The 26,633-nt window shown below is 37.0% G+C and overlaps 1 protein-coding gene across 4 annotated transcripts in view; it reads left to right on the top strand.

Moving 5' to 3' along the window:
• Positions 1–26,633, top strand: part of LOC149779341 (vacuolar protein sorting-associated protein 41 homolog) — a 248,459-nt gene that overhangs the window by 195,431 nt on the left and 26,395 nt on the right. For all 4 annotated transcript variants that reach the window (XM_089939958.1, XM_089939957.1, XM_089939960.1 and 1 more), the window contains one exon: positions 24,730–24,922. In XM_089939958.1, coding sequence (XP_089796084.1) covers positions 24,730–24,922 — 193 coding nt within the window. The remainder of the gene's footprint in view (positions 1–24,729; positions 24,923–26,633) is intronic.

Raw genomic sequence — 26,633 nt, 5'->3', positions numbered from 1 at the left:
GGGACATCATCCATGACTTCTAGAAATCTAATTCTGTGTCAGTTACACCTACATACAGCTATTGTTTGGGGACATCATCCATGACTTCTAGAAATCTAATTCTGTGTCAGTTACACCTACATACAGCTATTGCTTGGGGACATCATCCATGACTTCTAGAAATCTAATTCTGTATCAGTTTACATCAACATAAAGCTATTGTTTGGGGACATCATCCATGACTTCTAGAAATCTAATTCTGTATCAGTTACATCAACATAAAGCTATTGTTCGGGGACATCATCCATGACTTCTAGAAATCTGTGTCAGTTACACCTACATACAGCTATTGTTTGGGAACATCATTCATGACTTCTGGAAATCTAATTCTGTATCAGTTACATCAACATAAAGCTATTGTTTGGGGACATCATCCATGACTTCTAGAAATCTAATTCTGTGTCAGTTACACCTACATACAGCTATTGTTTGGGAACATCATTCATGACTTCCAGAAATCTAATTCTGTATCAGTTACATCAACATAAAGCTATTGTTTGGGGACATCATCCATGACTTCTAGAAATCTAATTCTGTATCAGTTACATCAACATAAAGCTATTGTTTGGGGACATCATCCATGACTTCTAGAAATCTAATTCTGTATCAGTTACATCAACATACAGCTATTGTTTGGGGACATCATCCATGACTTCTAGAAATCTAATTCTGTGTCAGTTACACCTACATACAGCTATTGTTTGGGAACATCATTCATGACAGCAAGGATTCTAATTCTGTGTCAGTTACATCAACATAAAGCTATTGTTTGGGGACATCATCCATGACTTCCAGAAATCTAATTCTGTATCAGTTACATCAACATACAGCTATTGTTTGGGGACATCATCCATGACTTCCAGAAATCTAATTCTGTATCAGTTACATCAACATACAGCTATTGTTTGGGGACATCATCCATGACAGCAAGGATTCTAATTCTGTGTCAGTTACACCTACATACAGCTATTGTTTGGGGACATCATCCATGACAGCAAGGAATCTAATTCTGTATCAGTTACACCAACATACAGCTATTGTTTGGGGACATCATCCATGACAGCAAGGAATCTAATTCTGTATCAGTTACACCTACATACAACTATTGTTTGGGGACATCATCCATGACAGCAAGGAATCTAATTCTGTATCTGTTACACCAACATACAACTATTGTTTGGGGACATCATCCATAACAGCAAGGAATCTAATTCTGTATCAGTTACACCTACATACAACTATTGTTTGGGGATATCATCCATGACAGCAAGGAATCTAATTCTGTATCAGTTACACCTACATACAGCTATTGCTTGGGGACATCATCCATGACTACCAGAAATCTAATTCTGTATCAGTTACATCAACATACAGCTATTGTTTGGGGACATCATCCATGACAGCAAGGAATCTAATTCTGTATCTGTTACACCTACATACAGCTATTGTTTGGGGACATCATCCATGACTTCTAGGTATCTAATTCTGTATCTGTTACACCAACATACAACTATTGTTTGGGGACATCATCCATGACAGCAAGGAATCTAATTCTGTATCAGTTAAACCTATATACAGCTATTGTTTGGGGACATCATCCATGACTGCTAGGAATCTAATCCTGTCTCAGTTACATCAACATACAGCTATTGTTTGGGGACATCATCCATGACAGCAAGGAATCTAATTCTGTATCTGTTACAGCTACATACAGCTATTGTTTGGGGACATCATCCATGACTTCTAGGTATCTAATTCTGTATCTGTTACACCAACATACAACTATTGTTTGGGGACATCATCCATGACAGCAAGGAATCTAATTCTGTATCAGTTAAACCTACATACAGCTATTGTTTGGGGACATCATCCATGAGAGCAAGGAATCTAATTCTGTATCAGTTACGTCAACATACAGCTATTGTTTGGGGACATCATCCATGACAGCAAGGAATCTAATTCTGTATCTGTTACACCAACATACAACTATTGTTTGAGTACATTATCCATGACAGCAAGGAATCTAATTCTGTATCTGTTACACCTACATACAACTATTGTTTGGGGACATCATCCATGACTTCTAGGTATCTAATTCTGTATCAGTTACACCTACATAAAGCTATTGTTTGGGGATATCATCCATGACTGCTAGGAATCTAATTCTGTATCTGTTATACCAACATACAACTATTGTTTGGGGACATCATCCATGACTGCTAGGAATCTAATTCTGTATCTGTTATACCAACATACAACTACTGTTTGGGGATATCATCCATGACTCCTAGGAATCTAATTCTGTATCTGCTACACCAACAAGCAACTATTGTTTGGGGACATCATCCATGAATTCTAGGTATCTAATTCTGTATCTGTTACACCTACATACAACTATTGTTTGGGGACATCATCCATGACTTCTAGGTATCTAATTCTGTATCAGTTACACCTACATAAAGCTATTGTTTGGGGACATCATCCATGAGAGCAAGGAATCTAATTCTATATCTGTTACACCTACATACAGATGTTATTTGGGGACATCATCCATGACAGCAAGGAATCTAAATCTGTATCAGTTACACCTACATACAGCTATTGTTTGAGGACATCATGCATGACTTCCAGAAATCTAATTCTGTATCAGTTACATCAACTTACAACTATTGTATGGGGACATCATCCATGACTTCCAGAAATCTAATTCTGTATCAGTTGCACCTACATACAGCTATTGTTTGGGGACATCATCCATGACTGCTAGGAATCTAATTCTGTATCAGTTACATCAACATACAGCTATTGTTTGGGGACATCATCCATGACTTCTAGAAATCTAATTCTGTGTCAGTTACACCTACATACAGCTATTGTTTGGGGACATCATCCATGACTTCTAGAAATCTAATTCTGTGTCAGTTACACCTACATACAGCTATTGCTTGGGGACATCATCCATGACTTCTAGAAATCTAATTCTGTATCAGTTACATCAACATAAAGCTATTGTTTGGGGACATCATCCATGACTTCTAGAAATCTAATTCTGTATCAGTTACATCAACATAAAGCTATTGTTTGGGGACATCATCCATGACTTCTAGAAATCTGTGTCAGTTACACCTACATACAGCTATTGCTTGGGGACATCATCCATGACTTCTAGAAATCTAATTCTGTATCAGTTACATCAACATAAAGCTATTGTTTGGGGACATCATCCATGAATTCTAGGTATCTAATTCTGTATCTGTTACACCTACATACAACTATTGTTTGGGGACATCATCCATGACTTCTAGGTATCTAATTCTGTATCAGTTACACCTACATAAAGCTATTGTTTGGGGATATCATCCATGACTGCTAGGAATCTAATTCTGTATCTGTTATACCAACATACAACTATTGTTTGGGGACATCATCCATGACTGCTAGGAATCTAATTCTGTATCTGTTATACCAACATACAACTACTGTTTGGGGATATCATCCATGACTCCTAGGAATCTAATTCTGTATCAGTTACACCTACATACAACTATTGTTTGGGGATATCATCCATGACAGCAAGGAATCTAATTCTGTATCAGTTACACCTACATACAGCTATTGCTTGGGGACATCATCCATGACTACCAGAAATCTAATTCTGTATCAGTTACATCAACATACAGCTATTGTTTGGGGACATCATCCATGAGAGCAAGGAATCTAATTCTATATCTGTTACACCTACATACAGATGTTATTTGGGGACATCATCCATGACAGCAAGGAATCTAAATCTGTATCAGTTACACCTAGATACAGCTATTGTTTGAGGACATCATGCATGACTTCCAGAAATCTAATTCTGTATCAGTTACATCAACTTACAGCTATTGTATGGGGACATCATCCATGACTTCCAGAAATCTAATTCTGTATCAGTTGCACCTACATACAGCTATTGTTTGGGGACATCATCCATGACTGCTAGGAATCTAATTCTGTATCAGTTACATCAACATACAGCTATTGTTTGGGGACATCATCCATGACTTCTAGAAATCTAATTCTGTGTCAGTTACACCTACATACAGCTATTGTTTGGGGACATCATCCATGACTTCTAGAAATCTAATTCTGTGTCAGTTACACCTACATACAGCTATTGCTTGGGGACATCATCCATGACTTCTAGAAATCTAATTCTGTATCAGTTTACATCAACATAAAGCTATTGTTTGGGGACATCATCCATGACTTCTAGAAATCTAATTCTGTATCAGTTACATCAACATAAAGCTATTGTTCGGGGACATCATCCATGACTTCTAGAAATCTGTGTCAGTTACACCTACATACAGCTATTGTTTGGGAACATCATTCATGACTTCTAGAAATCTAATTCTGTATCAGTTACATCAACATAAAGCTATTGTTTGGGGACATCATCCATGACTTCTAGAAATCTAATTCTGTGTCAGTTACACCTACATACAGCTATTGTTTGGGAACATCATTCATGACTTCCAGAAATCTAATTCTGTATCAGTTACATCAACATAAAGCTATTGTTTGGGGACATCATCCATGACTTCTAGAAATCTAATTCTGTATCAGTTACATCAACATACAGCTATTGTTTGGGGACATCATCCATGACTTCTAGAAATCTAATTCTGTGTCAGTTACACCTACATACAGCTATTGTTTGGGAACATCATTCATGACAGCAAGGATTCTAATTCTGTGTCAGTTACATCAACATAAAGCTATTGTTTGGGGACATCATCCATGACTTCCAGAAATCTAATTCTGTATCAGTTACATCAACATACAGCTATTGTTTGGGGACATCATCCATGACTTCCAGAAATCTAATTCTGTATCAGTTACATCAACATACAGCTATTGTTTGGGGACATCATCCATGACAGCAAGGATTCTAATTCTGTGTCAGTTACACCTACATACAGCTATTGTTTGGGGACATCATCCATGACAGCAAGGAATCTAATTCTGTATCAGTTACACCAACATACAGCTATTGTTTGGGGACATCATCCATGACAGCAAGGAATCTAATTCTGTATCAGTTACACCTACATACAACTATTGTTTGGGGACATCATCCATGACAGCAAGGAATCTAATTCTGTATCTGTTACACCAACATACAACTATTGTTTGGGGACATCATCCATAACAGCAAGGAATCTAATTCTGTATCAGTTACACCTACATACAACTATTGTTTGGGGATATCATCCATGACAGCAAGGAATCTAATTCTGTATCAGTTACACCTACATACAGCTATTGCTTGGGGACATCATCCATGACTACCAGAAATCTAATTCTGTATCAGTTACATCAACATACAGCTATTGTTTGGGGACATCATCCATGACAGCAAGGAATCTAATTCTGTATCTGTTACACCTACATACAGCTATTGTTTGGGGACATCATCCATGACTTCTAGGTATCTAATTCTGTATCTGTTACACCAACATACAACTATTGTTTGGGGACATCATCCATGACAGCAAGGAATCTAATTCTGTATCAGTTAAACCTATATACAGCTATTGTTTGGGGACATCATCCATGACTGCTAGGAATCTAATCCTGTCTCAGTTACATCAACATACAGCTATTGTTTGGGGACATCATCCATGACAGCAAGGAATCTAATTCTGTATCTGTTACAGCTACATACAGCTATTGTTTGGGGACATCATCCATGACTTCTAGGTATCTAATTCTGTATCTGTTACACCAACATACAACTATTGTTTGGGGACATCATCCATGACAGCAAGGAATCTAATTCTGTATCAGTTAAACCTACATACAGCTATTGTTTGGGGACATCATCCATGAGAGCAAGGAATCTAATTCTGTATCAGTTACATCAACATACAGCTATTGTTTGGGGACATCATCCATGACAGCAAGGAATCTAATTCTGTATCTGTTACACCAACATACAACTATTGTTTGAGTACATTATCCATGACAGCAAGGAATCTAATTCTGTATCTGTTACACCTACATACAACTATTGTTTGGGGACATCATCCATGACTTCTAGGTATCTAATTCTGTATCAGTTACACCTACATAAAGCTATTGTTTGGGGATATCATCCATGACTGCTAGGAATCTAATTCTGTATCTGTTATACCAACATACAACTATTGTTTGGGGACATCATCCATGACTGCTAGGAATCTAATTCTGTATCTGTTATACCAACATACAACTACTGTTTGGGGATATCATCCATGACTCCTAGGAATCTAATTCTGTATCTGTTACACCAACAAGCAACTATTGTTTGGGGACATCATCCATGAATTCTAGGTATCTAATTCTGTATCTGTTACACCTACATACAACTATTGTTTGGGGACATCATCCATGACTTCTAGGTATCTAATTCTGTATCAGTTACACCTACATAAAGCTATTGTTTGGGGACATCATCCATGAGAGCAAGGAATCTAATTCTATATCTGTTACACCTACATACAGATGTTATTTGGGGACATCATCCATGACAGCAAGGAATCTAAATCTGTATCAGTTACACCTACATACAGCTATTGTTTGAGGACATCATGCATGACTTCCAGAAATCTAATTCTGTATCAGTTACATCAACTTACAGCTATTGTATGGGGACATCATCCATGACTTCCAGAAATCTAATTCTGTATCAGTTGCACCTACATACAGCTATTGTTTGGGGACATCATCCATGACTGCTAGGAATCTAATTCTGTATCAGTTACATCAACATACAGCTATTGTTTGGGGACATCATCCATGACTTCTAGAAATCTAATTCTGTGTCAGTTACACCTACATACAGCTATTGTTTGGGGACATCATCCATGACTTCTAGAAATCTAATTCTGTGTCAGTTACACCTACATACAGCTATTGCTTGGGGACATCATCCATGACTTCTAGAAATCTAATTCTGTATCAGTTTACATCAACATCAAGCTATTGTTTGGCGACATCATCCATGACTTCTAGAAATCTAATTCTGTATCAGTTACATCAACATAAAGCTATTGTTCGGGGACATCATCCATGACTTCTAGAAATCTGTGTCAGTTACACCTACATACAGCTATTGTTTGGGAACATCATTCATGACTTCTGGAAATCTAATTCTGTATCAGTTACATCAACATAAAGCTATTGTTTGGGGACATCATCCATGACTTCTAGAAATCTAATTCTGTGTCAGTTACACCTACATACAGCTATTGTTTGGGAACATCATTCATGACTTCCAGAAATCTAATTCTGTATCAGTTACATCAACATAAAGCTATTGTTTGGGGACATCATCCATGACTTCTAGAAATCTAATTCTGTATCAGTTACATCAACATAAAGCTATTGTTTGGGGACATCATCCATGACTTCTAGAAATCTAATTCTGTATCAGTTACATCAACATACAGCTATTGTTTGGGGACATCATCCATGACTTCTAGAAATCTAATTCTGTGTCAGTTACACCTACATACAGCTATTGTTTGGGAACATCATTCATGACAGCAAGGATTCTAATTCTGTGTCAGTTACATCAACATAAAGCTATTGTTTGGGGACATCATCCATGACTTCCAGAAATCTAATTCTGTATCAGTTACATCAACATACAGCTATTGTTTGGGGACATCATCCATGACTTCCAGAAATCTAATTCTGTATCAGTTACATCAACATACAGCTATTGTTTGGGGACATCATCCATGACAGCAAGGATTCTAATTCTGTGTCAGTTACACCTACATACAGCTATTGTTTGGGGACATCATCCATGACAGCAAGGAATCTAATTCTGTATCAGTTACACCAACATACAGCTATTGTTTGGGGACATCATCCATGACAGCAAGGAATCTAATTCTGTATCAGTTACACCTACATACAACTATTGTTTGGGGACATCATCCATGACAGCAAGGAATCTAATTCTGTATCTGTTACACCAACATACAACTATTGTTTGGGGACATCATCCATAACAGCAAGGAATCTAATTCTGTATCAGTTACACCTACATACAACTATTGTTTGGGGATATCATCCATGACAGCAAGGAATCTAATTCTGTATCAGTTACACCTACATACAGCTATTGCTTGGGGACATCATCCATGACTACCAGAAATCTAATTCTGTATCAGTTACATCAACATACAGCTATTGTTTGGGGACATCATCCATGACAGCAAGGAATCTAATTCTGTATCTGTTACACCTACATACAGCTATTGTTTGGGGACATCATCCATGACTTCTAGGTATCTAATTCTGTATCTGTTACACCAACATACAACTATTGTTTGGGGACATCATCCATGACAGCAAGGAATCTTATTCTGTATCAGTTAAACCTATATACAGCTATTGTTTGGGGACATCATCCATGACTGCTAGGAATCTAATCCTGTCTCAGTTACATCAACATACAGCTATTGTTTGGGGACATCATCCATGACAGCAAGGAATCTAATTCTGTATCTGTTACAGCTACATACAGCTATTGTTTGGGGACATCATCCATGACTTCTAGGTATCTAATTCTGTATCTGTTACACCAACATACAACTATTGTTTGGGGACATCATCCATGACAGCAAGGAATCTAATTCTGTATCAGTTAAACCTACATACAGCTATTGTTTGGGGACATCATCCATGAGAGCAAGGAATCTAATTCTGTATCAGTTACATCAACATACAGCTATTGTTTGGGGACATCATCCATGACAGCAAGGAATCTAATTCTGTATCTGTTACACCAACATACAACTATTGTTTGAGTACATTATCCATGACAGCAAGGAATCTAATTCTGTATCTGTTACACCTACATACAACTATTGTTTGGGGACATCATCCATGACTTCTAGGTATCTAATTCTGTATCAGTTACACCTACATAAAGCTATTGTTTGGGGATATCATCCATGACTGCTAGGAATCTAATTCTGTATCTGTTATACCAACATACAACTATTGTTTGGGGACATCATCCATGACTGCTAGGAATCTAATTCTGTATCTGTTATACCAACATACAACTACTGTTTGGGGATATCATCCATGACTCCTAGGAATCTAATTCTGTATCTGCTACACCAACAAGCAACTATTGTTTGGGGACATCATCCATGAATTCTAGGTATCTAATTCTGTATCTGTTACACCTACATACAACTATTGTTTGGGGACATCATCCATGACTTCTAGGTATCTAATTCTGTATCAGTTACACCTACATAAAGCTATTGTTTGGGGACATCATCCATGAGAGCAAGGAATCTAATTCTATATCTGTTACACCTACATACAGATGTTATTTGGGGACATCATCCATGACAGCAAGGAATCTAAATCTGTATCAGTTACACCTACATACAGCTATTGTTTCAGGACATCATGCATGACTTCCAGAAATCTAATTCTGTATCAGTTACATCAACTTACAACTATTGTATGGGGACATCATCCATGACTTCCAGAAATCTAATTCTGTATCAGTTGCACCTACATACAGCTATTGTTTGGGGACATCATCCATGACTGCTAGGAATCTAATTCTGTATCAGTTACATCAACATACAGCTATTGTTTGGGGACATCATCCATGACTTCTAGAAATCTAATTCTGTGTCAGTTACACCTACATACAGCTATTGTTTGGGGACATCATCCATGACTTCTAGAAATCTAATTCTGTGTCAGTTACACCTACATACAGCTATTGCTTGGGGACATCATCCATGACTTCTAGAAATCTAATTCTGTATCAGTTACATCAACATAAAGCTATTGTTTGGGGACATCATCCATGACTTCTAGAAATCTAATTCAGTATCAGTTACATCAACATAAAGCTATTGTTTGGGGACATCATCCATGACTTCTAGAAATCTGTGTCAGTTACACCTACATACAGCTATTGCTTGGGGACATCATCCATGACTTCTAGAAATCTAATTCTGTATCAGTTACATCAACATAAAGCTATTGTTTGGGGACATCATCCATGACTTCTAGAAAACTAATTCTGTATCAGTTACACCTACATACAACTATTGTTTGGGGACATCATCCATGACAGCAAGGAATCTAATTCTGTATCTGTTACACCAACATACAACTATTGTTTGGGGACATCATCCATAACAGCAAGGAATCTAATTCTGTATCAGTTACACCTACATACAACTATTGTTTGGGGATATCATCCATGACAGCAAGGAATCTAATTCTGTATCAGTTACACCTACATACAGCTATTGCTTGGGGACATCATCCATGACTACCAGAAATCTAATTCTGTATCAGTTACATCAACATACAGCTATTGTTTGGGGACATCATCCATGACAGCAAGGAATCTAATTCTGTATCAGTTACACCTACATACAACTATTGTTTGGGGATATCATCCATGACAGCAAGGATTCTAATTCTGTATCAGTTACACCTACATACAGCTTTTGCTTGGGGACATCATCCATGACTACCAGAAATCTAATTCTGTATCAGTTACATCAACATACAGCTATTGTTTGGGGACATCATCCATGACAGCAAGGAATCTAATTCTGTATCAGTTACACCAACATACAGCTATTGTTTGGGGACATCATCCATGACAGCAAGGAATCTAATTCTGTATCAGTTACACCTACATACAACTATTGTTTGGGGACATCATCCATGACAGCAAGGAATCTAATTCTGTATCTGTTACACCAACATACAACTATTGTTTGGGGACATCATCCATAACAGCAAGGAATCTAATTCTGTATCAGTTACACCTACATACAACTATTGTTTGGGGATATCATCCATGACAGCAAGGAATCTAATTCTGTATCAGTTACACCTACATACAGCTATTGCTTGGGGACATCATCCATGACTACCAGAAATCTAATTCTGTATCAGTTACATCAACATACAGCTATTGTTTGGGGACATCATCCATGACAGCAAGGAATCTAATTCTGTATCTGTTACACCTACATACAGCTATTGTTTGGGGACATCATCCATGACTTCTAGGTATCTAATTCTGTATCTGTTACACCAACATACAACTATTGTTTGGGGACATCATCCATGACAGCAAGGAATCTAATTCTGTATCAGTTAAACCTATATACAGCTATTGTTTGGGGACATCATCCATGACTGCTAGGAATCTAATCCTGTCTCAGTTACATCAACATACAGCTATTGTTTGGGGACATCATCCATGACAGCAAGGAATCTAATTCTGTATCTGTTACAGCTACATACAGCTATTCATTGGGGACATCATCCATGACTTCTAGGTATCTAATTCTGTATCTGTTACACCAACATACAACTATTGTTTGGGGACATCATCCATGACAGCAAGGAATCTAATTCTGTATCAGTTAAACCTACATACAGCTATTGTTTGGGTACATCATCCATGAGAGCCAGGAATCTAATTCTGTATCAGTTACATCAACATACAGCTATTGTTTGGGGACATCATCCATGACAGCAAGGAATCTAATTCTGTATCTGTTACACCAACATACAACTATTGTTTGAGTACATTATCCATGACAGCAAGGAATCTAATTCTGTATCTGTTACACCTACATACAACTATTGTTTGGGGACATCATCCATGACTTCTAGGTATCTAATTCTGTATCAGTTACACCTACATAAAGCTATTGTTTGGGGATATCATCCATGACTGCTAGGAATCTAATTCTGTATCTGTTATACCAACATACAACTATTGTTTGGGGACATCATCCATGACTGCTAGGAATCTAATTCTGTATCTGTTATACCAACATACAACTACTGTTTGGGGATATCATCCATGACTCCTAGGAATCTAATTCTGTATCTGTTACACCAACAAGCAACTATTGTTTGGGGACATCATCCATGAATTCTAGGTATCTAATTCTGTATCTGTTACACCTACATACAACTATTGTTTGGGGACATCATCCATGACTTCTAGGTATCTAATTCTGTATCAGTTACACCTACATAAAGCTATTGTTTGGGGACATCATCCATGAGAGCAAGGAATCTAATTCTATATCTGTTACACCTACATACAGATGTTATTTGGGGACATCATCCATGACAGCAAGGAATCTAAATCTGTATCAGTTACACCTACATACAGCTATTGTTTGAGGACATCATGCATGACTTCCAGAAATCTAATTCTGTATCAGTTACATCAACTTACAACTATTGTATGGGGACATCATCCATGACTTCCAGAAATCTAATTCTGTATCAGTTGCACCTACATACAGCTATTGTTTGGGGACATCATCCATGACTGCTAGGAATCTAATTCTGTATCGGTTACATCAACATACAGCTATTGTTTGGGGACATCATCCATGACTTCTAGAAATCTAATTCTGTGTCAGTTACACCTACATACAGCTATTGTTTGGGGACATCATCCATGACTTCTAGAAATCTAATTCTGTGTCAGTTACACCTACATACAGCTATTGCTTGGGGACATCATCCATGACTTCTAGAAATCTAATTCTGTATCAGTTACATCAACATAAAGCTATTGTTTGGGGACATCATCCATGACTTCTAGAAATCTAATTCTGTATCAGTTACATCAACATAAAGCTATTGTTTGGGGACATCATCCATGACTTCTAGAAATCTGTGTCAGTTGCACCTACATACAGCTATTGTTTGGGAACATCATTCATGACTTCTAGAAATCTAATTCTGTATCAGTTACATCAACATAAAGCTATTGTTTGGGGACATCATCCATGACTTCTAGAAATCTAATTCTGTGTCAGTTACACCTACATACAGCTATTGTTTGGGAACATCATTCATGACTTCCAGAAATCTAATTCTGTATCAGTTACATCAACATAAAGCTATTGTTTGGGGACATCATCCATGACTTCTAGAAATCTAATTCTGTATCAGTTACATAAACATAAAGCTATTGTTTGGGGACATCATCCATGACTTCTAGAAATCTAATTCTGTATCAGTTACATCAACATACAGCTATTGTTTGGTGACATCATCCATGACTTCTAGAAATCTAATTCTGTGTCAGTTACACCTACATACAGCTATTGTTTGGGAACATCATTCATGACAGCAAGGATTCTAATTCTGTGTCAGTTACATCAACATAAAGCTATTGTTTGGGGACATCATCCATGACTTCCAGAAATCTAATTCAGTATCAGTTACATCAACATACAGCTATTGTTTGGGGACATCATCCATGACTTCCAGAAATCTAATTCTGTATCAGTTACATCAACATACAGCTATTGTTTGGGGACATCATCCATGACAGCAAGGATTCTAATTCTGTGTCAGTTACACCTACATACAGCTATTGTTTGGGGACATCATCCATGACAGCAAGGAATCTAATTCTGTATCAGTTACACCAACATACAGCTATTGTTTGGGGACATCATCCATGACAGCAAGGAATCTAATTCTGTATCAGTTACACCTACATACAACTATTGTTTGGGGACATCATCCATGACAGCAAGGAATCTAATTCTGTATCTGTTACACCAACATACAACTATTGTTTGGGGACATCATCCATAACAGCAAGGAATCTAATTCTGTATCAGTTACACCTACATACAACTATTGTTTGGGGATATCATCCATGACAGCAAGGAATCTAATTCTGTATCAGTTACACCTACATACAGCTATTGCTTGGGGACATCATCCATGACTACCAGAAATCTAATTCTGTATTAGTTACATCAACATACAGCTATTGTTTGGGGACATCATCCATGACAGCAAGGAATCTAATTCTGTATCTGTTACACCTACATACAGCTATTGTTTGGGGACATCATCCATGACTTCTAGGTATCTAATTCTGTATCTGTTACACCAACATACAACTATTGTTTGGGGACATCATCCATGACAGCAAGGAATCTAATTCTGTATCAGTTAAACCTATATACAGCTATTGTTTGGGGACATCATCCATGACTGCTAGGAATCTAATCCTGTCTCAGTTACATCAACATACAGCTATTGTTTGGGGACATCATCCATGACAGCAAGGAATCTAATTCTGTATCTGTTACAGCTACATACAGCTATTGTTTGGGGACATCATCCATGACTTCTAGGTATCTAATTCTGTATCTGTTACACCAACATACAACTATTGTTTGGGGACATCATCCATGACAGCAAGGAATCTAATTCTGTATCAGTTAAACCTACATACAGCTATTGTTTGGGGACATCATCCATGAGAGCAAGGAATCTAATTCTGTATCAGTTACATCAACATACAGCTATTGTTTGGGGACATCATCCATGACAGCAAGGAATCTAATTCTGTATCTGTTACACCAACATACAACTATTGTTTGAGTACATTATCCATGACAGCAAGGAATCTAATTCTGTATCTGTTACACCTACATACAACTATTGTTTGGGGACATCATCCATGACTTCTAGGTATCTAATTCTGTATCAGTTACACCTACATAAAGCTATTGTTTGGGGATATCATCCATGACTGCTAGGAATCTAATTCTGTATCTGTTATACCAACATACAACTATTGTTTGGGGATATCATCCATGACTGCTAGGAATCTAATTCTGTATCTGTTATACCAACATACAACTACTGTTTGGGGATATCATCCATGACTCCTAGGAATCTAATTCTGTATCTGTTACACCAACAAGCAACTATTGTTTGGGGACATCATCCATGAATTCTAGGTATCTAATTCTGTATCTGTTACACCTACATACAACTATTGTTTGGGGACATCATCCATGACTTCTAGGTATCTAATTCTGTATCAGTTACACCTACATAAAGCTATTGTTTGGGGACATCATCCATGAGAGCAAGGAATCTAATTCTATATCTGTTACACCTACATACAGATGTTATTTGGGGACATCATCCATGAAAGCAAGGAATCTAAATCTGTATCAGTTACACCTACATACAGCTATTGTTTGAGGACATCATGCATGACTTCCAGAAATCTAATTCTGTATCAGTTACATCAACTTACAACTATTGTATGGGGACATCATCCATGACTTCCCGAAATCTAATTCTGTATCAGTTGCACCTACATACAGCTATTGTTTGGGGACATCATCCATGACTGCTAGGAATCTAATTTTGTATCAGTTACATCAACATACAGCTATTGTTTGGGGACATCATCCATGACTTCTAGAAATCTAATTCTGTGTCAGTTACACCTACATACAGCTATTGTTTGGGGACATCATCCATGACTTTTAGAAATCTAATTCTGTGTCAGTTACACCTACATACAGCTATTGCTTGGGGACATCATCCATGACTTCTAGAAATCTAATTCTGTATCAGTTACATCAACATAAAGCTATTGTTTGGGGACATCATCCATGACTTCTAGAAATCTAATTCTGTATCAGTTACATCAACATAAAGCTATTGTTTGGGGATATCATCCATGACTTCTAGAAATCTGTGTCAGTTACACATACATACAGCTATTGTTTGGGAACATCATTCATGACTTCTAGAAATCTAATTCTGTATCAGTTACATCAACATAAAGCTATTGTTTGGGGACATCATCCATGACTTCTAGAAATCTAATTCTGTGTCAGTTACACCTACATACAGCTATTGTTTGGGAACATCATTCATGACTTCCAGAAATCTAATTCTGTATCAGTTACATCAACATAAAGCTATTGTTTGGGGACATCATCCATGACTTCTAGAAATCTAATTCTGTATCAGTTACATCAACATAAAGCTATTGTTTGGGGACATCATCCATGACTTCTAGAAATCTAATTCTGTATCAGTTACATCAACATAAAGCTATTGTTTGGGGACATCATCCATGACTTCTAGAAATCTAATTCTGTGTCAGTTACACCTACATACAGCTATTGTTTGGGAACATCATTCATGACAGCAAGGATTCTAATTCTGTGTCAGTTACATCAACATAAAGCTATTGTTTGGGGACATCATCCATGACTTCCAGAAATCTAATTCTGTATCAGTTACATCAACATACAGCTATTGTTTGGGGACATCATCCATGACAGCAAGGAATCTAATTCTGTATCAGTTACATCAACATAAAGCTATTGTTTGGGGACATCATCCATGACTTCCAGAAATCTAATTCTGTATCAGTTACATCAACATACAGCTATTGTTTGGGGACATCATCCATGACAGCAAGGATTCTAATTCCGTGTCAGTTACACCTACATACAGCTATTGTTTGGGGACATCATCCATGACAGCAAGGAATCTAATTCTGTATCAGTTACACCAACATACAGCTATTGTTTGGGGACATCATCCATGACAGCAAGGAATCTAATTCTGTATCAGTTACACCTACATACAACTATTGTTTGGGGACATCATCCATGACAGCAAGGAATCTAATTCTGTATCTGTTACACCAACATACAACTATTGTTTGGGGACATCATCCATAACAGCAAGGAATCTAATTCTGTATCAGTTACACCTACATACAACTATTGTTTGGGGATATCATCCATGACAGCAAGGAATCTAATTCTGTATCAGTTACACCTACATACAGCTATTGCTTGGGGACATCATCCATGACTACCAGAAATCTAATTCTGTATCAGTTACATCAACATACAGCTATTGTTTGGGGACATCATCCATGACAGCAAGGAATCTAATTCTGTATCAGTTACACCTACATACAACTATTGTTTGGGGATATCATCCATGACAGCAAGGATTCTAATTCTGTATCAGTTACACCTACATACAGCTTTTGCTTGGGGACATCATCCATGACTACCAGAAATCTAATTCTGTATCAGTTACATCAACATACAGCTATTGTTTGGGGACATCATCCATGACAGCAAGGAATCTAATTCTGTATCAGTTACACCAACATACAGCTATTGTTTGGGGACATCATCCATGACAGCAAGGAATCTAATTCTGTATCAGTTACACCTACATACAACTATTGTTTGGGGACATCATCCATGACAGCAAGGAATCTAATTCTGTATCTGTTACACCAACATACAACTATTGTTTGGGGACATCATCCATAACAGCAAGGAATCTAATTCTGTATCAGTTACACCTACATACAACTATTGTTTGGGGATATCATCCATGACAGCAAGGAATCTAATTCTGTATCAGTTACACCTACATACAGCTATTGCTTGGGGACATCATCCATGACTACCAGAAATCTAATTCTGTATCAGTTACATCAACATACAGCTATTGTTTGGGGACATCATCCATGACAGCAAGGAATCTAATTCTGTATCTGTTACACCTACATACAGCTATTGTTTGGGGACATCATCCATGACTTCTAGGTATCTAATTCTGTATCTGTTACACCAACATACAACTATTGTTTGGGGACATCATCCATGACAGCAAGGAATCTAATTCTGTATCAGTTAAACCTATATACAGCTATTCTTTGGGGACATCATCCATGACTGCTAGGAATCTAATCCTGTCTCAGTTACATCAACATACAGCTATTGTTTGGGGACATCATCCATGACAGCAAGGAATCTAATTCTGTATCTGTTACAGCTACATACAGCTATTGTTTGGGGACATCATCCATGACTTCTAGGTATCTAATTCTGTATCTGTTACACCAACATACAACTATTGTTTGGGGACATCATCCATGACAGCAAGGAATCTAATTCTGTATCAGTTAAACCTACATACAGCTATTGTTTGGGGACATCATCCATGAGAGCAAGGAATCTAATTCTGTATCAGTTACATCAACATACAGCTATTGTTTGGGGACATCATCCATGACAGCAAGGAATCTAATTCTGTATCTGTTACACCAACATACAACTATTGTTTGAGTACATTATCCATGACAGCAAGGAATCTAATTCTGTATCTGTTACACCTACATACAACTATTGTTTGGGGACATCATCCATGACTTCTAGGTATCTAATTCTGTATCAGTTACACCTACATAAAGCTATTGTTTGGGGATATCATCCATGACTGCTAGGAATCTAATTCTGTATCTGTTATACCAACATACAACTATTGTTTGGGGACATCATCCATGACTGCTAGGAATCTAATTCTGTATCTGTTATACCAACATACAACTACTGTTTGGGGATATCATCCATGACTCCTAGGAATCTAATTTTGTATCTGTTACACCAACAAGCAACTATTGTTTGGGGACATCATCCATGAATTCTAGGTATCTAATTCTGTATCTGTTACACCTACATACAACTATTGTTTGGGGACATCATCCATGACTTCTAGGTATCTAATTCTGTATCAGTTACACCTACATCAAGCTATTGTTTGGGGACATCATCCATGAGAGCAAGGAATCTAATTCTATATCTGTTACACCTACATACAGATGTTATTTGGGGACATCATCCATGACAGCAAGGAATCTAAATCTGTATCAGTTACACCTACATACAGCTATTGTTTGAGGACATCATGCATGACTTCCAGAAATCTAATTCTGTATCAGTTACATCAACTTACAACTATTGTATGGGGACATCATCCATGACTTCCAGAAATCTAATTCTGTATCAGTTGCACCTACATACAGCTATTGTTTGGGGACATCATCCATGACTGCTAGGAATCTAATTCTGTATCAGTTACATCAACATACAGCTATTGTTTGGGGACATCATCCATGACTTCTAGAAATCTAATTCTGTGTCAGTTACACCTACATACAGCTATTGTTTGGGGACATCATCCATGACTTCTAGAAATCTAATTCTGTGTCAGTTACACCTACATACAGCTATTGCTTGGGGACATCATCCATGACTTCTAGAAATCTAATTCTGTATCAGTTACATCAACATAAAGCTATTGTTTGGGGACATCATCCATGACTTCTAGAAATCTAATTCTGTATCAGTTACATCAACATAAAGCTATTGTTTGGGGACATCATCCATGACTTCTAGAAATCTGTGTCAGTTACACCTACATACAGCTATTGTTTGGGAACATCATTCATGACTTCTAGAAATCTAATTCTGTATCAGTTACATCAACATAAAGCTATTGTTTGGGGACATCATCCATGACTTCTAGAAATCTAATTCTGTGTCAGTTACACCTACATACAGCTATTGTTTGGGAACATCATTCATGACTTCCAGAAATCTAATTCTGTATCAGTTACATCAACATAAAGCTATTGTTTGGGGACATCATCCATGACTTCTAGAAATCTAATTCTGTATCAGTTACATCAACATAAAGCTATTGTTTGGGGACATCATCCATGACTTCTAGAAATCTAATTCTGTATCAGTTACATGAACATAAAGCTATTGTTTGGGGACATCATCCATGACTTCTAGAAATCTAATTCTGTATCAGTTACATCAACATAAAGCTATTGTTTGGGGACATCATCCATGACTTCTAGAAATCTAATTCTGTGTCAGTTACACCTACATACAGCTATTGTTTGGGAACATCATTCATGACAGCAAGGATTCTAATTCTGTGTCAGTTACATCAGCATAAAGCTATTGTTTGGGGACATCATCCATGACTTCCAGAAATCTAATTCTGTATCAGTTACATCAACATACAGCTATTGTTTGGGGACATCATCCATGACAGCAAGGAATCTAATTCTGTATCAGTTACATCAACATAAAGCTATTGTTTGGGGACATCATCCATTACTTCCAGAAATCTAATTCTGTATCAGTTACATCAACATACAGCTATTGTTTGGGGACATCATCCATGACAGCAAGGATTCTAATTCTGTGTCAGTTACACCTACATACAGCTATTGTTTGGGGACATCATCCATGACAGCAAGGAATCTAATTCTGTATCAGTTACACCAACATACAGCTATTGTTTGGGGACATCATCCATGACAGCAAGGAATCTAATTCTGTATCAGTTACACCTACATACAACTATTGTTTGGGGACATCATCCATGACAGCAAGGAATCTAATTCTGTATCTGTTACACCAACATACAACTATTGTTTGGGGACATCATCCATAACAGCAAGGAATCTAATTCTGTATCAGTTACACCTACATACAACTATTGTTTGGGGATATCATCCATGACAGCAAGGAATCTAATTCTGTATCAGTTACACCTACATACAGCTATTGCTTGGGGACATCATCCATGACTACCAGAAATCTAATTCTGTATCAGTTACATCAACATACAGCTATTGTTTGGGGACATCATCCATGACAGCAAGGAATCTAATTCTGTATCAGTTACACCTACATACAACTATTGTTTGGGGATATCATCCATGACAGCAAGGATTCTAATTCTGTATCAGTTACACCTACATACAGCTTTTGCTTGGGGACATCATCCATGACTACCAGAAATCTTATTCTGTATCAGTTACATCAACATACAGCTATTGTTTGGGGACATCATCCATGACTTCCAGAAATCTAATTCTGTATCAGTTACACATACTTATAGCTATTGTTTGGGGACATCATCCATGACTTCCAGAAATCTAATTCTGTATCAGTTACACCTACATACAGCTATTGTTTGGGGACATCATCCATGACAGCAAGGAATCTAATTCTGTATCAGTTACACCAACATACAGCTATTGTTTGGGGACATCATCCATGACTGCTAGGAATCTAATTCTGTATCAGTTACACCTACATAAAGCTATTGTTTGGGGACATCATCCATGACAGCAAGGAATCTGATTCTATATCTGTTACACCTACATACAGGTATTGTTTGGGGACATCATCCATGACTGCTAGGAATCTAATTCTGTATCAGTTACACCTACATAAAGCTATTGTTTGGGGACATTATCCATGACAGCAAGGAATCTGATTCTATATCTGTTACACCTACATACAGGTATTGTTTGGGTACATCATACATGACAGCAAGGAATCTAATTCTGTATCAGTTACACCTACATACAACTATTGTTTGGGGACATCATCCATGACAGCAAGGAATCTAATTCTGTATCAGTTACACCTACATACAGGTATTGTTTGGGGACATCATCCATGACAGCAAGGAATCTAATTCTGTATCTGTTACACCAACATACAACTATTGTTTGGGGACATCATCCATGACAGCAAGGAATCTAATTCTGTATCAGTTACACCTACATACAACTATTGTTTGGGGACATCATCCATGACAGCAAGGAATCTAATTCTGTATCAGTTACACCTACATGCAGGTATTGTTTGGGGACATCATCCATGACAGCAAGGAATCTAATTCTGTATCTGTTACACCAACATACAACTATTGTTTGGGGACATCATCCATGACAGCAAGGAATCTAATTCTGTATCAGTTACACCTACATACAGATATTGTTTGGGGACATCATGCATGACTTCTAGAAATCTAATTCTGTATCAGTTACATCAACATGCAGCTATTGTTTGGGGACATCATCCATGACAGCATGGATTCTAATTCTGTATCAGTTACACCAACATACAGCTATTGTTTGGGGACATCATCCATGACAGCAAGGAATCTAATTCTGTATCAGTTACACCTACATACAACTATTGTTTGGGGACATCATGCATGACTTCCAGAAATCTAATTCTGTGTCAGTTACATCAACATGCAGCTATTGTTTGGGGACATCATCCATGACAGCATGGATTCTAATTCTGTATCAGTTACACCAACATACAGCTATTGTTTGGGGACATCATCCATGACAGCTACGAATCTAATTCTGTATCAGTTACACCTACATACAACTATTGTTTGGGGATATCATCCATGACAGCAAGAATTCTAATTCTGTATCAGTTACACCTACATACACTATTGTTTGGGGACATCATGCATGACTTCCAGAAATCTAATTCTGTATCAGTTACATCAACATGCAGCTATTGTTTGGGGACATCATCCATGACAGCATGGATTCTAATTCTGTATCAGTTACACCAACATACAGCTATTGTTTGGGGACATCATCCATGACAGCAAGGAATCTAATTCTGTATCTGTTTTACCAACATACAACTATTGTTTGGGGACATCATCCATGACAGCAAGAAATCTAATTCTGTATCAGTTACACTTACATACAGCTATTGTTTGGGGACATCATCCATGACAGCATGGATTCTAATTCTGTATCAGTTACACCAACATACAGCTATTGTTTGGGGACATCATACATGACAGCAAGGAATCTAATTCTGCATCAGTTACACCTACATACAGCTATTGTTTGGGGACATCATCCATGACAGCAAGGAATCTAATTCTGTATGAGTTACATCAACATACAGCTATTGTTTGGGGACATCATTCATGACTTCCAGAAATCTAATTATGTATCAGTTACACATACTTACAGCTATTGTTTGGGGACATCATCCATGACTTCCAGAAATCTAATTCTGTATGAGTTACATCAAGATACAGCTATTGTTTGGGGACATCATTCATGACTTCCAGAAATCTAATTCTGTAACAGTTACACCAACATACAACTATTTTTTGGGGACATCATGCATGACAGCAACAAATCTAATTCTGTATCAGTTACACCAACATAAAGCTATTGTTTGGGGACATCATCCATGACTTCCAGAAATCTAATTCTGTATCAGTTACACATACATACAGCTATTGTTTGGGGACATCATCCATGACTTCTAGAAATCTAATTCTGTATCAGTTGCACCAGCATACAACTATTGTTTGGGGACATCATCCATAACAGCAAGGAATCTAATTCTGTATCAGTTACACCTACATACAACTATTGTTTGGGGACATCATCCATAACAGCAAGGAATCTAATTCTGTATCTGTTACACCAACATACAGCTATTGTTTGGGGACATGATCCATGACAGCATGGAATCTGTTGCCCCAACATACAGCTATTGTTTGGGGTCATCACCCATGACAGCAAGGAATCTAATTCTGTATCAGTTGGACCAGTATACAACTATTGTTTGGGGACATCATTCATGACAGCAAGGAATCTAGTTCTGTATTAATTACACATATGATACAAGGTTTCAGATCAGTCTGGGAATAATAGCCTTTGTAGCTATTAAATAATGGCTATATAACAAATTGCATTTTCATTGGCATTGATATTTTTCAGTTAGAAAATGGGCTTCATTTTCTTCATGGACATAGATAGAGAATGTGCTAGATTTTTTTTACATATGGACAGACATTAGTTGTTGATAGCAGTGACAAAATCCAAACAATTTATATCCCATACAAAGTAGTTAATTTGATTCTCATTTTCATCCCTGGACATTTTGTAAACTAAAAATTCTCTGGCTGCCAAATTTGTACTTAGCCTTCATCTGTTAGGTAAATTGCACAGTTTTATTCTGCATCATGTACAAATCATGTAGTTTTTATGTACAAATATTATACTGTATTATTCTGTATCACCTACAGTTTTTAAATACAAATATTATACTGTATTATATTGTATATAGTTATGTACAAATCATGTAGTTTTTATGTACAGATATTATACTGTATTATTCTGTATCATGTACAAATTATGTACAGTTTTTAAATACAAATATTATACTGTATTATACTGTATATATTCATGTTCAAATCATGTACAGTTTTTATGTACAAATATTATACTGTATTATACTGTATATATTCATGTACAAATCATGTACAGTTTTTATCTACAAATACTATACTGTACATATTCATGTACAAATCATGTACAGTTTTTATGTACACATATATACTGTATATATTCATGTACAAATCATGTACAGTTGCAGTCTTCATAGACCCAGATCTGCCATTGCATAATGCTCCAGTGGATCTGAGTCTAAGCAGTTTGGTATTATTCATTAGAACAAACAGACCCTGATCTGCAGGCAAGATCACGCAACAGCAGAAAACAGTCTGTGTTGTTTGCAGCTGGACCCAACCCAAGTGATAGCATGCAGCGTCGTTTGGGCATTCTGTCCCCAATCCACTCGACTTACAGACATAACAAGTTATGGCAACTCTGCCTCAATACAGCGGCAATTCTGCCTTAACAGTTATGTCAGTCAGTCATACTGGCAAGTCCGCTTCAAAACATCGGCAATTCTGCCTGGACATCAGTCATACTGGCAATTCTGCCTCATAGATAGGGCATGTTGGCCATTTGGCCCTGACATTAGTCAGACTGGTGATTCCGCCTCGTAGTTACTGCATGCTTCTCTACCATCTTACTACAACTAACCTCATGCAACAGAGGGTGAGACCCAAGGAATGCCAAATATGTATACTTATGTACTGTTTTAAAATGCTAAATAGTTGATTAAAGTGTCTGACACTACCTCTGTATTAGTTCTTCGTATGCTTAATATCATATATGCAGTTCACCTATCAGTCATTCCAGCTAGAGGTGCATATGGTCCACCTGTCCACCATTCCATTTATTTTATATTGTGTAAATGAGTATATATGGCATTTATATGTCCTCATTGTATGGCACCGACTCTATTTCAGTATTTACACAAGCTATACAAGAAGGATGCCCAGTCAGTGCAGCCCTATGCGGGAAAGCAGATCAAACTGTATGCCGAATTTGACCGCAAGGAACTTTTACCCTTCCTTCGCAGTAACACAAACTATAAGCTGGATATGGCACTCAAAGAGTGTGAAACAAGGGAGTTTTATGAGGAGCAAGTCTTTCTCTTAGGTGAGAATCATCAGCATACCTTGCCCCAAGTAAGAGGTTTAGTCATTTAAATTATGCATAAAAATATTGTACATGTTCACAGTATTTAATTTGGGAGGATTTTAAAGTGAATTGTATTGAATGTTCATTCCCTGTCAAGTTTCCTACAGACCAGGAAAAAAAGAATGGGTAAAAGAAATTTTTGAAAACTCTGGAAATGTCACAGATATTAGATTTAGATGTTGGGAACTTTCCATTTATATTATAAATTTATATTTAAAATTTAGCTGTATGTGCTTTATGCAGGTATTTTTAATAAAGGACACTTTCAAGAATCCACAGCAGATATCATTCTTTAATTATTTTGTGCAGTTGTTAATGTAAATATCTGAACCCTCTACTTTTCCAGATATAATTTTCAGAATTTGTAAAAAAACAATCTGTATTAGATAAAACATCAAGATACCAGGTACATTTTTATTTTGGATGAAGTTGGATCATAAACTAAGGAATGTTTTACCCATTCTCAAAAACAGGTGGTTGATTGCAAACTATTAGACCATGAAACTGTTTTTATTACCCTAAACAGAGTACAAGTTCCTGTGAACCTTACCCTAAACAGAGCACAAGTTCCGCTGACCCTTACAGCTCTTTTTATCTTCTACTGTTATAGAGGGCCAGAGACTGGCAAGTAACCAAATTGGAAGATACTTGTAGGCAGAGAGATTCAGATTATTTTACTTTCAGTAGATACTATTTCAGGAATCATGCCATGTGTTTGATTTCCAGTTTGAAATAAAAACAAATTTGTAAACTTGACATATTTACACACGGCATTGAAAGGTTCCATGATGTTTGTTTTAAGCAAAGTGTCATATGCAATTTCTTCCCAAATATTTATCTGTTAATTACTTAATTGTCACATTAAGACACATATCACGTTAACACACATATCACATTAATATTTGAAATTAATCTTTGATAACTCTGCGTCCAGCCCTCCTGATAGCCAAATTGAAGTATTTCTGTCATTAAGTGGTCACCAGTATCCTAGATGTTAATAGATTAATCCCTTGTTCCCATTAGGTGGTCACCAATATCCTAGATGTTAACATATTAATCCCTTGTTCCCATTAGGTGGTCACCAGTATCCTAGATGTTACCAGTCTAAACTTTTGCTTGCAACTGTAAACAGTGCCTTTGAAGAATCCATTGCAATTTGTAATCAGTTTTGATCCTCGAACAATTATTTTCAGTGATTTAGTAAGACAAAAGTTGGATATACCTTTTGAATACAACATTTGCATTTTTACCATGAATTTATATGCTTAGTCTTTACCAGTCATTATTGTCCTTGTGATTTTGATTGGCACTTCTTAGGTCATTTCTGTAATGTGATTTCAACTCTTTGAGCAATTTGTATATTCATTGTTTGCACCTGTTTTGTTTTTTCTTCTCTCTTTCTTTACACAGATGTCAGTCAAGTTCAGGAAGTGCAGATGTTTTAAAGTCGTGTTGGAAAATCACACGACATGCCTTCCCTTTGCAAAACAAATTATACCCATGTAGCATGCATGAAATGTGGGAAGAATAAATTTAGTGCAACATCTTTAAAAGGCAATTGAAACGAGTGTGTGTGTGATCTGGATTTTTAACATAGCTTTAACAATTTTTCAGTCATATCACTACAGTATCTGGAGTGTGGCCATTTATAGTGATGTCTAACAACGGG

Source organism: Sinohyriopsis cumingii, chromosome 17 (assembly GCF_028554795.1).
Source record: "Sinohyriopsis cumingii isolate HCF-2022 chromosome 17, ASM2855479v2, whole genome shotgun sequence".
Taxonomy (NCBI): Eukaryota; Metazoa; Mollusca; class Bivalvia; order Unionida; family Unionidae; genus Sinohyriopsis; species Sinohyriopsis cumingii.
Note: the sequence above shows the minus strand (reverse complement) of the source record. Positions and strands in the feature narration are given on the sequence as shown.